The sequence below is a fragment of the Asterias amurensis genome, chromosome 13 (genome assembly GCF_032118995.1).
Source record: "Asterias amurensis chromosome 13, ASM3211899v1".
Classification (NCBI taxonomy): Eukaryota; Metazoa; Echinodermata; class Asteroidea; order Forcipulatida; family Asteriidae; genus Asterias; species Asterias amurensis.
This window is the reverse complement of record NC_092660.1, coordinates 19,338,453-19,355,280: the sequence shown is the minus strand read 5'-3', so window position 1 is coordinate 19,355,280 and position 16,828 is coordinate 19,338,453. Positions and strand designations below refer to the sequence as shown.

General features: G+C 38.3%; 1 protein-coding gene across 4 annotated transcripts in view; it reads right to left on the bottom strand.

Annotated features, from left to right (window-relative positions):
• Positions 1–851: 851 nt before the first annotated feature.
• Positions 852–16,828, bottom strand: part of LOC139945862 (MAP kinase-interacting serine/threonine-protein kinase 1-like) — a 34,679-nt gene continuing 18,702 nt past the window's right edge. For all 4 annotated transcript variants that reach the window (XM_071943356.1, XM_071943358.1, XM_071943359.1 and 1 more), the window contains exons 2-10: positions 15,390–15,461; positions 14,745–14,895; positions 12,790–12,930; positions 10,556–10,653; positions 9,834–9,955; positions 9,076–9,212; positions 7,281–7,435; positions 6,457–6,657; positions 852–5,799 (exon numbers count right to left, since the gene is read on the bottom strand). In XM_071943356.1, coding sequence (XP_071799457.1) covers positions 5,344–5,799; positions 6,457–6,657; positions 7,281–7,435; positions 9,076–9,212; positions 9,834–9,955; positions 10,556–10,653; positions 12,790–12,930; positions 14,745–14,895; positions 15,390–15,461 — 1,533 coding nt within the window. In that variant the 3' untranslated portion in view covers positions 852–5,343. The remainder of the gene's footprint in view (positions 5,800–6,456; positions 6,658–7,280; positions 7,436–9,075; positions 9,213–9,833; positions 9,956–10,555; positions 10,654–12,789; positions 12,931–14,744; positions 14,896–15,389; positions 15,462–16,828) is intronic.

The window sequence follows — 16,828 nt, the reverse complement described above, 5'->3', positions numbered from 1 at the left end:
TTTAGGGCCGCGATATGCTGCTGTCCAGTTTGCCATGGTCCAACCATGGAGGTATTTCTGTCTCCATGGTCCAACTGAATGATTCGACACAATGAGTTCTTTGAAAACAAAGAGTTTGGGAAATTCGCATAACAAAGAAGTATCTTGAATGAGGGAACATTCCACAGTAAAACCCCGGTCCTAGGAATGTGTGGAGAGATTTTGTTGAGTTGAAGTTTCAACCCCGGGTGATTTAATTAATTTATTCCAGGGCGAGATGAAAATTGCGGGGAGTAGGAGACCAGAAAGGGTTCAGATAACGGTTGTTGTTCTATCCATCGCGTTTTTTGTTTTGCGTCGAGTTTTTTCTTTCGTACAATTATCTGTGTGTCCAATGCATGCTCTTTTTGTTTGGGTTGGGTGCTTTTGAATTTTGTGCGTCGCATTTATTTATTTGTATTTTACTTTTGGGGAGGGGCGTTGCATAATAACTGTCTTCGTCGTTTTTGTTTTTGTTTTCAACGATTTGTTGGGTCGTTTTGTGGGTTTGGGGTTTGTACGTTTTGGCCGCGTTTTTTTTATAGACTTAGTGGAAAATCCGGAGGATTAATCCCATATGAATACACAATCTGAGAAACGTTACTGACAGTAACGCTTCCAAGATTCAAATTATGGGTCATAATAACCGATAAATATTTAAATAAACACATTTATTCAAGTGAAATGTTTTTCAAATTGCTTCATGCTATCAAAAGCTGCTGTAGGCTTTTAACAATTAAACATATACCGTCCCTTTCATACCTAAAAATCTTACAAGAAACATTTGGTGATAATTTGACAAACAAAAAACAAACAATCCACACAATAATATCCTTCTTCAATTGCACTTTATTTCAAGGGGAATAATAAACTTAAAACGTTTCAACAAGTTACGGGGAAAAACCAATTTAATCACATTTCTGAACACCTTCACAGTCGATTCTTAAGGGGAAGCACATTACGTGGGTTTGTGTAGTTCTTTAAAAACACAAACCCTTAGTCATGGGATAGTTATTCAGCAAAACCAGGGCACAATCTCACAGAGCTGCTTAAGCACAACAAGTAGCTTACCAGAATATTAATAAGGTTACCATCTAAAACACATTGTTACATGCATCTTTTTCTGGCTTGTATCTGTTCATTTTTGCTTAGCAGAAATCTGTTCATTTTTCGCTTAGCAGAAATCTGTTACAAAAGCAAGATCTTCTGCTTAAGTAGCTCTATCAAATAAGGCCCATGTTACCAGCTTATAAACCAAATCGCTTGTTGTAACCTTGACTCATTTTTGTTTCCTTTGCAAATGCAGCTATTAACCAATTCATGGAAACATTACCTTTGTCCAATTTTTCACAATTTGTTTATCTGAAAGATAAAGCCATATTTAATGACACACATTATAACTTTTTTGTTTTTTTTACTTCAATTTTTCTTTTACATTTTTAGTTTTTGCTGCGTTCAGGAAATACTTCTGAAAATTTCCCAATGTGTTTTTAACTTTTTGCTGATTTTTTTATAAGGTTGTTAGTTTTTATTAATGTCATGGTGCTGTTACACCAAGCTCACTGTATGGTATTCTCATGGGTCATAAGAGAAAGATGGCTTAAAGGAACACAGTTGCCATGATAACAGCAGGCTTGTGGCTGTACATGGAATTATGACCTTTGACCCAATTTACATGCGCGCATTGGCTATTACATCACTTATGACTGCCAGTGCGTACGCGTGTGCAGTTACTAGTATAGAGTTTATAGTTCCATTTAAAAGCAGAAGCATGTTATGACCATGACTAGTCTCCCTTCAATGTGCCTGCATAGAAGTAACAAGGATTTAATTTATCATCAACCCTACACGTAGTGAGGGATAACAAGGGTGCGTTTGCGTGGTGGGAACTAATAACTGTTTCGGTCAATGGCCAGTGATCAACCAATGGAAAGTTCAACCAAAACAGTTATTGGTTACGACCGCTAAATGCACCCCTGCGAGTCTAGAATGCTGCAACAGGCAGCCAAATTCATACCTTCTCTTTAGATTGTAAAGTAATCTGTAAATCAGACTAGACCCCTTGCACAGACTGCCATTGCTGCAACCAAGCGCGCACAGCTCTCAGCCAATCATATGTCTTTATTTGACTTCAATGAGGGCGCTGTTCAAACTTGCATCATCATATGCAAGGGGTCTACTGTATAAATTAACCTGGAAGTCTGCAAAGACATTCTTTTGGAATGCACTCATAGAGTATTCTCTATGAATGCATCACATCCAAGAATGAATCTGATACAAAATTTTAACGCCTTTATTGTTAGTCTGTACAAATTACTATCAAATCTAGACGAATTTGATGGTATTTTGGACAGACTTAACAAACTGTTAACAAACTGTTTCCAAACTGGTGGAAATCCAACAAATATTTAACAACGAACTGTAACATTTCATTAAAAAAATTAATATGCAAAACAAAGTTATCTTTGAACATTTTAATAAATAATATTGTATAGAATTTTGTTCCAATGTTGACTGTTAATAAAACGTTTCGTGAAAGTAGTTGAAACTTTAACTTACTTAGTAAAACTTGTTTGGTTCAGAAGGCAACTACATATGCTCCAACCACTGGCCATATTTTAGACTTTTAACGTTTTGTCGAGGGTTAGATATTTTTTTCTTTCGTTCCAATGCCTGTTCCTGGGTGAAACAGACACTATCCAAATGAACAAAATTAAATAAAAATCATTTTAAAACAGTAGCATCGTAATTCAGTTTAGCACAATTCAGTGGGTTCAGACAAAATTAATCTTGAAAAGTTGCAAAAATGTTATCATAAAGGGTAGAGGGAATTCATTCTATTTGCATCTGTACCTAGGGGTCTTGTACCAAAATACAAAATATTCTACTTTAAAGTAAAGAAAAAAGAAGAAGATGTAGCTACTGTCGAGGTTCATTCATTAAAAATGTATATATGAAAATAATTTTGACAGTTGATATAAAGAATCTGATTAACCCCTTGATGCTTGAGTATAGGAATTAACCACAAACTTTTGGAGTATTCGGACACAAACCTTTTGGGTACACCTCAAATTAAGACAAATATTGAAATCATACAAACACAGTACAAAACAAATACATAAAAAAAAAAACGGTTCAATAATAGGTTAATCGACTGTTGGCTGAACACCTAAATTAAAAATAAAACTAGTACAAATGCTAACAATAGATGGGATTTAAACAAATAAATACAGGCCTGGAGTTACACTTACAGAAAGCAAGATCAAGGCCATTTGTGAAAGAGCAAGGCCATTTTCGATTTGCAAGGGGCATTTATAAAAAAAAACTTAGATTACAGAAAGCTTTAGAAGGGGCACCATGGCCAAGACCAGGGCAATAGAGGTCTCAGCCTCAATGTAACTCCAGGCATGTGAGTACAAAGATAGTCGCTTATCCTGCCTCTTGACATCTTTGATATTTATCCATAAATCAATAATAATAAGTCTCATTATCAATATTTTTTGTCTCAATCTTATCCCCTGTGGTACCCTGTCCAATAAAAACATTGTTGGAAGAAATGGCTTGTTGAAGTGCCGGTGAAAAGCCTACGAATAATAACACCTTCATTCCTAATCATGAATCTGAACGGGAAAAATAATAACCCCCAAATTGTTATCCTAAGAATGTGAAGGACCTATTAGTCATTAGTGAAAGAAATGGAGAGAGTAGAAGGCAATTTTAGGATGAGTGGCTGTGGCTTGATCACCATGTACATGTCAACAAGTTATAAAGCATAGAGTGCACATAGCAACACCTTAGCAACAGCCGCAGACCTAGCCACTTATTCAGACCAGGGCCCAATATCATAGAGCCGATTAAGCACAAGTAGCTATAGCACAACAAATTCATGTTTACCAGAATTAGGTTACCAGCCAAAATACTTTGTCACATGTACCGTTATCCTGCTTATTTTTTCTTGGGAGAAATTTGCTAAGCGATAGTTTCTACTTAAGCAGCTCTATGAACCTGGACGCTGGCCTGACAAAAAAAAAGTAAGTGAGTTTTGTTTACAGACGCCTTGTGTTACCTATTGAGGGCCTTTCAGGATCGAGGGTGGTCTTTTGTTCTCCTACAGTAAGTACTCTTCACACAAACACTGGTCTATCCACTTTGTGAATTTGATTCCACATTTGGTGGTCAACTGTGTCTTCATTGTGTCATGGGAATCACAGAGTTCTTTATGCCACATTTTGGACATGACATATAATCCCAGGGGTGGATTTCACAAAGAGTTAGGACTGGTCCTAACTTAGGACCAGTCCTAAGAGATATCAAAAACGTACAGCTAGTCCTAAGTTAGGACTAGTAACTGGTCCTAACTCAAGATAAGACTAGTCCTAACTCTTTGTGAAATCCACCCCTGGCCTCTCAAAAGTTCATCAAGTAAACCCAAAGCTTGTTTTCATAGATTGCATTTTACAAAACAATTGCAATAATAATCTTTGAAAAAAAAAAAAACTTCAACAAACAATAACAAAATAAAAATATCCTTATGGTTGACCACTGCGTCAAGTACAAGTTATAAGTTAGTTTGGAAATTTACAAAAATAATACATGATAATTTATGAAATGAAATCTGTACTATTTGAGCTGATGAATTTGTATTTCTCACAGAGAAAGACATAGCTGACAGTTAATACAATAACTGTCAACCCAGGAAAGTGTAACATCAGCCATATTGGCACTGCTCATTATGACCTTTGACAGGCGAACTTCATGACTCGAATCTCCGATCATCTCATTTGTTCCGATATTTACAAACATATACATTTCAAAAGAGCTCCTATTAACTGGGATCAACTTTTGCCAGTGCACGCTTGGGTAATGTACAACAGATTCCCACAAGTTTTTTTTTATTTGAAACTTTTTGTCTAGGCAGCCGGCTTTGGCGTCTTTTTAAGAGTGTGGCCAACTCTTTATGCTAGCCAACAGAAATTAATCTTTTAGTCTACACCTTAGAAAACCATTTTTTTTTTTTTTTTGGTGCGAGTGCATTTTGCTTGTACTTTTTACACAAGAACACTTGGTTTACCAGATTATTGAACACAAATGAAAGTATTGTTCTTTGTGGTTACACTTTGCCAAACTCGGAGTGTTCCAAATTAATTTATACTGTGGTGCCTTGTTTTGCAACTGTGGTGCCTTGTTTTGCAACCGTGCGTGCATCAACAAATAATATGAACCCAGGATAACAGAAACTGCACCAATAAAATGTGCTATAATTATGTACACTTTTTGTATTATTTTGTTGTTAAATAAATGGAAGGAATATGATACAAAACAAACTTAGGGTGCGTGAGAGCTGACCGTGATGCAGATGCCTCCGCCGTTGCTGCCGCTGTGCAGGGCGGCTCTGCGCTTCGCAAGTGCAGACTCGCCCGGCGGTGACAGGCCGAACGGTAAAGCCGGTTGCATGTTCCAGTCGTTGGTGGGCGTGGCGTCGAGGTCATCCTCCTGCTCTTCTTTCTGGGCAACGAGGCGATTACAGAGGACGGCCTCGGCGGCAAACTGGCAGAGATCCTTGGCACTGTTATTACGCTTGATGATAGAAGGAGTCAGGAGAGGGGTCATTGGTGCGCGCATGATCCACGGGTGGCCGAGGACCATCTCTGCAGTGAAACGCTTGCTGGCGTCGCGGACTAGGAGGTTAGAGATGAGATCTTTAGCGTCATCTGAGATGTTCTCCCATTCTCTACCCTCAAAGTCGTAGATGCCTGCTTGGATGCTATGGAGAAGCATATCCTGAGGGAGAAACACAAAGTACAGTTTTTTTTTATTATTATACAATTACATATTTCTGATAAATGAAACCAAGAATGCCTCATAAGTATACTTAACCACTGTAGCTCGCAAGCCTGAGGAAATCTGTAAGACAAGGATGCTTGCAAAGAACCAGTGACACCAAAACTTATCCCTTACTCTTCCAGGATAAGTGTTCTAGGTTCTTTAACTATTAACCCTAGTGTAGTGGACCTACGGCTCATATGGTCTCATTTGAAGGACAAAGCAGTTGTGGTAAAATGTCTTGCTTAAGGACAAGAGTGCCACAACTGGGACTAGAACCCACACACTGCTGATCGGAAACATGAGAGCTTGAGTCCAGTGCTCTTAATCGCTCAGCCCAGACACATCACCAGTCATTTAAATCTTTATGAGAAAATCTTTATGAAATTTGTTTCTGTCTTATTAATTCACAAACATCCAGGCATATGCTCGCACAGCTAAAACAAAAGTTTTAACTCTTGCTTTTTAAGGATACATGTAATAATCTGGATGAGAAGTACTGGTTAAGAAAAAAGTAGACTGCTTGTTCTCAGTACGTGTGTTGACTCATTTTAAGGACTTTGTTCTTTGCCAAACACAAACTCTCCGGGGTTTACACTCAGTCAAAACACTCACCTCACACTCTTGGCATGCCCCGCCATTGTCCCATCCACAGTCTTCCGTGCAGTTGCCGACGAAGGGCGGCCGTCCACTCAGCATTATGTACAGGATGACACCAAGACTCCACAAGTCACACTTTTTGTCGTAGGCCGAGGCTTCTTGGTCGTCAATGAAGGCATCAACAACCTCAGGGGCCATGTACTCTGCAGAACCAACCTGCAATTTAAGATCATCAAATTTTCTTATAAAGAGATGTAGAAGAAAACTGGTTTCTCGCAAGATGGTTTGGTTTTAAATTGTTTATGTCTTTCTATGTTTTTTGGGCTGGTGTGTCAAAAAAATCATGGACCCTATTTCAGGGTGTTGCCTACCACATAATTCTGTGATTACAGCACCCTGTAGAGCGTGTGAATCCATAACAAAAAGCAGAGCAGAGCCATAAACAAAGATTAAGACAGTTTTTCAGAATTGCCATTCAATTTTAAGTGAATCAGTCGTAGAAACTATCCTAAGAATTTGTTGGCTTACACTCAAGAACAAATTGTTTTTTGTTTTGTTTTACAAAAAGGGCACATTCCTTGACATCAGTTGTTTGAGCGTTTCTGCCATACTTATGTGAGATGATTCTGATTTACAAACAAGGCCCTATTTTCATAGAGCTGCTTAAGAAGCAATTGGTGCTTAACAAGTAAAAATGCTCAGGATACCAGTAGTATATAATTCATTTGACATGTAACATGTAGTTTGGCTGGTAACCATATTCTGGTACACATATTAAGCTTAGGTTGTTTTCTTAGCTTAAGCATCTCTATGAAATTAGGCCAAGACGAGTTACTTACAGGTGTGAGGAGTTCTGGGGTTGTGAGTGGAGTGTTGTATCTACTGTTCATATGGATTCCGCTACCGAGACCAAAGTCACAGATCTGGATGGGTGTGATGGAGTGTGTGTTCTCACATAGGATGTTCTCCGGCTTGAGATCTCTGTGGGCAATACCTGGATTGGGGTAAAAAGAGGAAAGGCGATAATGAATTAATACGGCCAGATCTAGGTATAAAGTAATTCCTAATTTAATACCTCTTTTGAGGTACAGCTATAGTGAAAAAGTGATATTGAAACAATGTACACAGATAGTGAACAGGTAATATTGAAACAATGTACACAGATCTAGATATTACTGCTTATTTATAACTATCGTGTACTACTGATCAATAATACAAATCATTGTAATAAAAAAATAAATTCTTATCTTTATTTGCAATATATTACTGGGTACTACTTATAATTTGAACATAATTGACGAACTTTGCTTTGAATTGGGAAATGTAAGGACAGCAATGAAATAAATGTATGATGATGATGATTATTGAACAACTTAATGTACGCGTAATACTTGATTAGGGTACATAGAGCGTTAAGGAAAATTGACACCATGTACCGGGATCAACGTACGAATGCCAAACAATCTTATTTAATATCTAAGACTTAGGTACATAGAGAACAAAGGCAGACATTGAACAAATGCAACAAAGCAGCTAGACCAAGGTACAATACCACACAACCTAATTGAGGTACAAACTAGGAATTGTCGAACAGTGTACCAAGATTGAACTTGCAAAAACCTATGTCATACCCAGATTAAGGTAGAGAGTGTATTTTGTTTATAATCAGCCTAATCTCATGCTCTTTGCACTGTGAATTTTTGTCCTTCAGATCTGCATTTATCCCTCGTTTACAAGTCATGAGTATTGACATACAGGTCTGGCGACAATATCAACAAATACATGTCATCCTTGAAATGCATCATAAACAGAGCTGAACTCTTTGCCCGATGAAGCGATAACCTTTGGAATGAGATTGTGGATCAGGTGATTTTGAAGGGCATTGTTAGGGTGGGATTATTGTATCATATTTTATCACTTGTTTGTTTTTAATCTTAACAAGTAAATTCTTTATCAGAACATTTTAGATATCATCATACCAAAATAAGAACCATGTCAAGGCCATTCAGGTAAAAACAAATAAACAAAAATACTGCTCTATATTCAGTATCACCAATTGTCCTGTATCTGATTTATTATCTGTACCGAACCCCCTGTAAAGCTATCAAAATCCAACATAAAGGTTTGTTTCAACTCCCAACCCCAAACCAAACTCCCAACCCCAAATACCAACCACTGACTTACTCCAAACCTCTAGCTCAACTGCCAACCCCTTGTCAAACTTGTAACCGCCCACCCCTCCCCCCGAAACACAACTCACAACCCCCAGCCCAACTCCTAACTAAATCAAAACTCTAAACTCACCTGCCAACCCCTAATCGAACACTTAACCCCCCCATCCTTCAACACAACCCCTAACCCACATGCTAACCCTAATCTAATTCCTACCTCCCCACACAACAGTTTCTCCTAACCCCTAAACATCTCTCAACCTCAAACCAAACTCCAAAACCCAGGCCCAAAACCTAACCCCGCTAGCCCAATTGAGGAAGGATCCTCGTTAATTCACGGGAGTTGTCCTTGAAAAACTTACTCCAAATACCTTCAATGTACTACTCATGAATTTATATAATTCCTAGGGGTACTTTACTAGTTTTGTGCACAAGGCACAGACATGACAAGAGCACGGCATACCTTTGTTGTGTAGGAAGGTTAGTGCGCTAGCAATGTCTCGGACCACGGTACTTGCTTCCTGCTCGTTAAACGTCCGTCTCTGCTCGATGTGATGTAACAATGCCCCTCCCTCCATCTTATCAAATACAAGATAGAATCTGTAGAAGAGAAGAGTTGGAAGTTATGATGCTGATACCATCTTGGTCTTTGTTTTTGTATCTGTATCATTGCATTGTTTGTGTGTATCATCATTTTTTTTGTCAGCTTTTGTAAAGCGCCCCAATCTTTGTGGGGTGCTATAAAAATGGCTAATGTATGTGTTATGCTCCCAATATCTAACAGCAATCAGGAATACTAAACAACACTCCAGTATATGATTCCTTTTTGGCTTGTTTATGTTGCATTCATTTGAATTGCAGTGAAGTCAAGTCGACTGCTATCTTTATTTAAAACCATATTTATTGAGACTAACTCATCAAGCGAAGGTTATCACCAAGAGCCATCATTACAAAATAGCCGATCTGGCTACGACTATTGCTATGGGTGTTGCCAAGGACATCTTATACTTCAACGCATGATAGTACAGAAATCTAGCTGTAGCCTGGCTGTATCCACCAAGGTCTAACTCACAAATGGCTAACAAGCATGTAACCTTTTCTCTTTTCCTGCTTCACAAAACATCTTGAAAACACAGCACACTATAGTTCATACATTGCTAATCTCATAGAATCAACAGGTCATGTAGTATGTCAATCTTAATGTTTGGGTGGCCTTCTTACCTCTCATCATCCTCAAAGAACTCAATGAGCTGCAAGATGTTCTTGTGGCCCTGGCAATGGTACAGCGTCTCTACTTCCCTAAACACCTTGGCACGACTGTTACCCGGTCTCTTCTGAATCATCTGCAAAATACAGAAAAACAAAAAATAAAAAATAAATAAAAAAAATTATTTTATGCAGGGATACTCCTAATTTGGGATGGGTTCAATGCACCCTAACTTCTATTTTAATGTTTTTTTTATTTTAATTTTTTAATTTTTTTTTTGTATGCAAGTCGCCCAAAACAAGGCTAAAAGCCACTCTAGGTTAAGGGCTACAAGGAAGAAAACATAGACATGCAGAAACTCAGTGGAGCAGAAGGTAGGAATTGACCTTCCTCTTAAAAGATGGAAGATCATAGGATGAAGGGAAACATGCACCAGGCAAGGAGTTCCAAAGAGATGCAGTACGAGGGAAAAAGCTACTGGAGTAGGTCTTTGTTCAACATCTCAGCACAGCCACAGTATAAGGATGAGAACAAGCAGGAAGCTTACATTGTAACTTGTACCAAGTCCTAAGACTACGTTAGGAAGAGTTTTGTGAAAACTGACAGCTGGTCTATGACAATTACAAAAAATAAACTCTGCCTACCCCCCTGTTAAACATGTAGTAAGATAAACTTGTAGGGTACTCATTAACTAAACTCAAAAGGGTATTCATTAACTAATCTAAAAGCTGCTTACCTTTACAGCATAGTGCTTCCCTGATGGTATGTGTGTGCATGTTATGACGGAGGCATACGCTCCTATTCCAAGTACTTCATCTGTTACGAGGTAGACATCTATACAAGAAAGACAAGGTCATCTTATTAATGTCATCTTATTAATGTCATCTGATTAATGTCATGAATGATGCAAAGGACTAAATGACCAACAAATACTCAGTTAGAATACTAGATTTATACTGATAAACAACACAAACACAGATGACATTACAGGAACAATCAAGCTGAAAAAATATGAACACCCATAGTCCATAAAAACATGTCAGTGAAAGACAAAAAGACCTACATGTAAACCCATCAGAGCATGCCCATAACGGTAGCCCGGCGTACATTGTCACGATCACTACTATTAATATATCAGAAAGATACATTTACATGTACAATATTTACAATCTAGCTTGCTGAAGCTTCCCAGGGGAAGTTAAACACAAGAGTATACTAGCCCACTGGGCTTTTCTACAAAGAAACTTAAGTGCAAAGACTGCGCAATAACATAAATTTGAAAGCATGTCATACGTTTGACTATCATGGACAGACACAAAGTAGTCTACTTCTAATGGAACGCTGTTAACAACAAAACAAAGGAGTCAGGCCTGGAATTTCATCTTTTAGGGGGCAAAGCCATTTTCAGTTTTGAAAAGGGCACTTCCATCGGAAAATCTTAAAGTCTATGGGAATTTTTGAACGGGCACCAAGGCCAAGACCAGGGCAATGCCTCCGTGGCCTCCGTGAAATTCCAGGCCTGAAAGGAGTATCACAACAGATACAATGTCAATGGCATTCTGCCAGATGTGACTTTAGACGGGAAACAAAAGAGGAACAATGTTCTATAATATACAGTTAGATGAATGATTGATAGGGAAATGTGCGTGCTTTAACACCCAGTCTGCATGACACCTCCTACAAAATGTTGGTCTGTATTTTGTGTAAAAATCTGTTGCGTTAATTTTTCATTATGAAGGGTTTATTGATTATTTCCAGCCACAGTTGAATTTTTTATACATGTAGCTTATTGGCATCAAGCATGTCTCAAAAAAAATAAAACAATTTCATATGGTTGAGAAAAACACTTTTCGATCTCTCTCCACGAGCAGCCGCATAAATCTTATTAAGAGAACATATCAAATATCATGTTATTTCTCTTTCGAAATGTCAAGCCAGCGGTAGCTATCCCCTGCGTTTCTATTTGAAGAAACAATTCAAAGGGTCCAAAGAAAGAGGCGCAGTCCACTGATATCAGCCAGAAGAAAGGGCCGCGCAACGGCCCCAGATTGATTACGCATTTATCAAATGTCAGGGAGTAAATGATCATTGTTTACTCACTGAGCTTGTTTGTTGTCAACCCAGTGCTCTGATTTCAGGATCTTTCCATTGCACACTTGCTTCCTCTCTACTCTTTGTCAACCAACCTCCCACCTCCCCCAGATTTTATTCAATACAAAATTTTCACAATGTTTGTACCTTGTAAAAATATTATTTTCCCTGAAGTTGCATACATGTTATAATTCACGAAAATCAATTTTGTTTTGGAACGGAATGAAAATGATGGATTGGGGAATTTATCTCCAAGCAAAGCAATTGAGAGTGATATATTTAATTTTTGGATAGTGAAATCAATAAGACATTAATATCCATCAACCTCGACATTTGAATTTAGTGGAATAATAGTTCGAGTCAGTAGGGATTGGCCAGCAGAATAAAAGAGAATATTAAGACAGGAGATAGGTCATGGAAAACTTTTGCATGTCGAACTGTCAGCACAACTGCATTCATGTTGAGAGCTTAAAAGCACTGGACACGTTCAGTAATTGTCAAAGACCTGGTTTCTCACTTGGTGTATCCCAACATATGCATAAAATGACAACTCTGCGAAAATTGGTCATCGAAGTCACAAGAGAATAATGAAAGAAATACACACCTCTTGTTGCACAAATCTGTGTGCTTTCAGATGCTCCAAAAGGCTTCAGGCCTTTTAATATATGAGTGAGAAATTCCCTTTCTAAAACAACTTTGTTACTTGAGAGGGGGCCGTTTTCACAATGTTTTATATTATCAACAGCTCACCATCGCTTGTTACCAAGTAAGTTTTTTTGCTAAAAATTATTTTGAGTAATCAATATGTCCAGTGCTTTTAAAATGTATCGAACAGACTGGTAACGGCCTTAAAACCGACATGATGAACAGGCGTCTTACCTTCAAACTTGCTGGGTCCGACACTTGACCTTCTCTTCTTCTTCCTCCTGCGTCTTGTGTTCTGATTGGCATCAACATTGATCAAACTCTGATTCAGATCATCGCTGGAGGTCATAGAAATCTGGAGATTCTCTGTGGCTTCTGTATTTTTTAAAGACGGAACAAAAAAACAAAAAAATGATTTAGATATGAACCGTGAATTTTTAAAGCACTAAATGACAACAAAATGTGTTACCGTACCAAGTGCTGTGTAATTAGTGTTGCCTGCTTGGCTGTTGCCCTGCCAACTTTTTGCAAGGTAAAAGAATAACAATAATCTAAGCAATAATTCTCTGTTCTTTTTTTTCAGTTTGTTGCAATTTTAAGATTTTCGTTAGAATTTTGTATAATCTTTTGGTGCTTAAATTGTTTCTCAGCTTCATGAACTTTAGCTGTTTTTTCTTCTCTCAAACAGTTATGTCAAATCAGAGACAATTTAAAAAAAAAAAAATGTTTTGGTATGATGATCAACAATTGAAAAATAACCATGTAGAATGAATAGTTGGCAAAATCTTAAAACACTTTTTGTTGCAATTCTACATTTTATAAAAAGTACATGTCATCACTAGTACAGCCAGAAATCCAGGATAATGCACTGGCACATCCTGTTAAAATAGGAATTAATAAAGCTCAAATGAAACAATAAAACAGCTGTAAAGAAGAAAAACATAATGATCAAAACAAAATTCGAGTAAAACCACGCAAGACAACATCTGTCAACCAAAATCTGTTAACTGCATCTTTTTAAAAATAAGATTAACTCGCCAACTTTTTTTTCCTGAATGAAAAACAACGAGAGCATACTTTTCAGGCATCGTGGAGAACGTCGTGGAGAACGTCGTTTAAAAGCTGTCTCAGTCGACAGAAGCCGACGCTGCCCCGGTTTATACAAGAACACATTCATCATAAACGGTTTGCTTTGATCCGTACAGCAGGAGGAAAAATACTCAGACCGTATTTGACTTGCCGTAGGTGTACCAAGCCGCAGCGTCAACCTGAAGATGTGAGAGATTCCCCACTTCAAGCCGCAGCGTCAAACTAAAGATGTGAGAGATTCCCCACTACATATAAGTCCAGAGAGAGACAGAGAGACGAAGGAGATTGGCAGTGAGGAGGGATACCTCACACCGAGAAATCCATGGCCGTCCACTCCCTGTGAGATGACGTGAGACACTGCTCGAGAAGACAATCTTGCCCAAGGACCCGACTTGCGTTTGTGAAACAAGTCACTGCTAAATTGAGGTCACTCATCATTAAGAAACCAATCCAGCCAATCAGAGCATCACCTTTAGGTTCTGCACCCGACAACAATTCTATTTTTGTTATTTGGCAACAGGAGAAACCAGAAAATCCAGTTTCGTCAGAGCAGGGAATGAAAATCAATAAGCAGCACTTCTTGGTACGGCTGTTGTGTTCATTTGTAGTTGCAACCTTTCACTCCAGCCAGACTGAAGGAAATGCCACAAGAATTAAGACCTATAGTATAGCCAAACACCTGTCTCTTTGACTGCCCCTAGCAGAAAAACAACTAAAGTTACTCCCATTCAACAATATCTTTTTTCAAATCAATATTTTTCTGAACAATGCAACACCCCCTGAAAAAATTGCTACAAAAGCCACAAGTGCGTATCATAAATCTTTGCAATCATTTTAGCAAGATCAGAATTTTGTTCCATGTTTACTTTAGAATGCTAAATTTGCGAGCCCCTCCCTTTCGTCCTTACAACCTCCACAATAAATGATACCACAATCACGTCGTAACTTAGTTAACTACTCTGTCTAGATGTTCTGGGGGTCGTCCGCGATTGTCAGGTTATCCTGTTTCCTTGAATTTGAGTTTATGTACTTTTGTTGTATTTATCTTCTCTTTTTTTATTTATTGAATAAAATAAAATATTTAAAAAAAAGTTACTTACCGATGACACTGTTGAGCAGAGGTGGCAAGTTGTTGTTGATCATGTTGACGTCATGAACACATGACGACTGTTTAATATCCACAGGCATGGACGGCGTCCGCCCCGACATGGACAGGTAGTTGTCATCCATTGGAGTTGGCAATGTGTTGAACTATAAGAAAAAATGAGCAAATAGAATTAGCTGTTGCAAAATGCTTACCAGAAGGACCTATGGTATAAATGCAAATGCAAATAAAATACCTAAGTTTAAAAGTCACAGGGCCATGAAGAAGAGTATTTCTAAGTAAATTCATTATTCCCTTACATGTATGTGTCAAAATGCAAGTATTTTTAGGCAATCCACTTGAATCATGTTTTTACATGGGCACCCTAAACTGCATACAGTTAGACATTATATCAAGTTCAAAGAAGGGCGCGGGCGACCAGTTGCTTTAGGACTTGATGCTTTTTGAGGGCTGTAATTTATGTTTTAGCAGCAGGCACATAGAGTTAATTAACCACTGGAAAAATTAAATATCCAATATTTTGGGATATCCATGGTTATCATCCAGCAAGGCATTCTCAGAGTTAGGGTGGGGTGGGGGGGGGTGGTTTAGAACAAGATCCCACACCACTGGGAATGAGAATGGAGTCCGAGTGACTTACTGAAAATGGACTTTGCAACTGGTTCATCTCCTGGTTTCCTTTGGTGTGAGCCTTCACTGATTCTGGCATAGCCTGAAATAAGAAAAAGAATCAACCACTCTTTATACAAACGCCATCTCTTAAACAAAGATCTTCTCTTTCAATACCCCTGTTTACTATTAGCTAAATCTTCTAAAAGTAGAACAATCTTGAAATAAATTGTGTAAATATCGTGATGGTAGATGCAATGTTTATGACGTTACATGAAGAAAAAAACTGCATTACACACTATAAACAGATACCTCAGCAACGTATACAACTTACAAGGCTATGTGTACAAATCATGTCATGTAACCTACATTACATTGTACGTGTACATTGCATCTAATGAATATTATCTGTAATGAAAGCCCACGCGCGTTTTTCGTTTTTGTAATTGGTTAGATTTAAATGCTACCACTAGGCCTATCATTTAAATCATACAACTAGGACCCATGAACAAGTTTGTGCAAAATTTGTGTTTTGAGATGACCGAGTGTGAAAGTTTGATTGCAGGGCTGTATGCTTCGTTTTTGAAAGGGCAAGGGCACCAAGGCAATTTCTCTTTGGCAAAGGGCACCCTATGAGGAAATTGTAAATTTCTACTGAAGCATTTCAAGGGCACCAAGGCAATGACAAGGGGCAACGGAGGCAATCGCCTCCGTTGCCTCCGTGAAGTATCAGGCCTGTGATTGGTTTTGTACCATTCATAGTAGTCATCAAAGGATGGTTCGGTAAATGGAAATTATGGGAAACATCCCTTTGCGGGTGATTCTAGCAACAAAAATGTAACAGTTATGCCTCATTTTTTTTCCCGGTCAGAGGCCATTTTATTGCTTACAGTACAACTTACAGCTTTTTAGTGGAAAAAGTGTTAGGCCGTGTCCGAAACGACGACTTCGGCTACAGCTACGGCTAGATCGCGTGCGTATGCTATTCTTCAACACTGGTAGACGCGCTGATCTAGACGTAGCTGTAGCCGAAGTCGTCGTTTCGGACACGGCCTAAGTGTGGAAGAAGGGTAGGGGCTCTCTAGGCATATGACAATGTACACAAAATAGCTTCAATTTCACCTGCCCAATGCTGGTTGTACACATTGTATAGAATAAGGATTGATGAAGATCAATGTTTAATGAACTGCATTGCCATTTGTTGGATCCCCATCTTTAAAAGATGTTATCAACAACAAGTCACCTGACAGATTTGGATGTTAATATTGATACGTAAAGCCATAGATGTACGTGTACTTTTGTATACAATGTACTTTAGTATACAATGTAATATCATGAGTAAAAAGCAAGAAAGGTTACAATTACATGCAGAGCGCCGTTATGTGTAAATGTCATCACTATGGCTAATGTCCCTGATATCTGTTTTGATTATTTCCTGAGCACAGTGACGTCTGTGGAACTGAGGGAAGT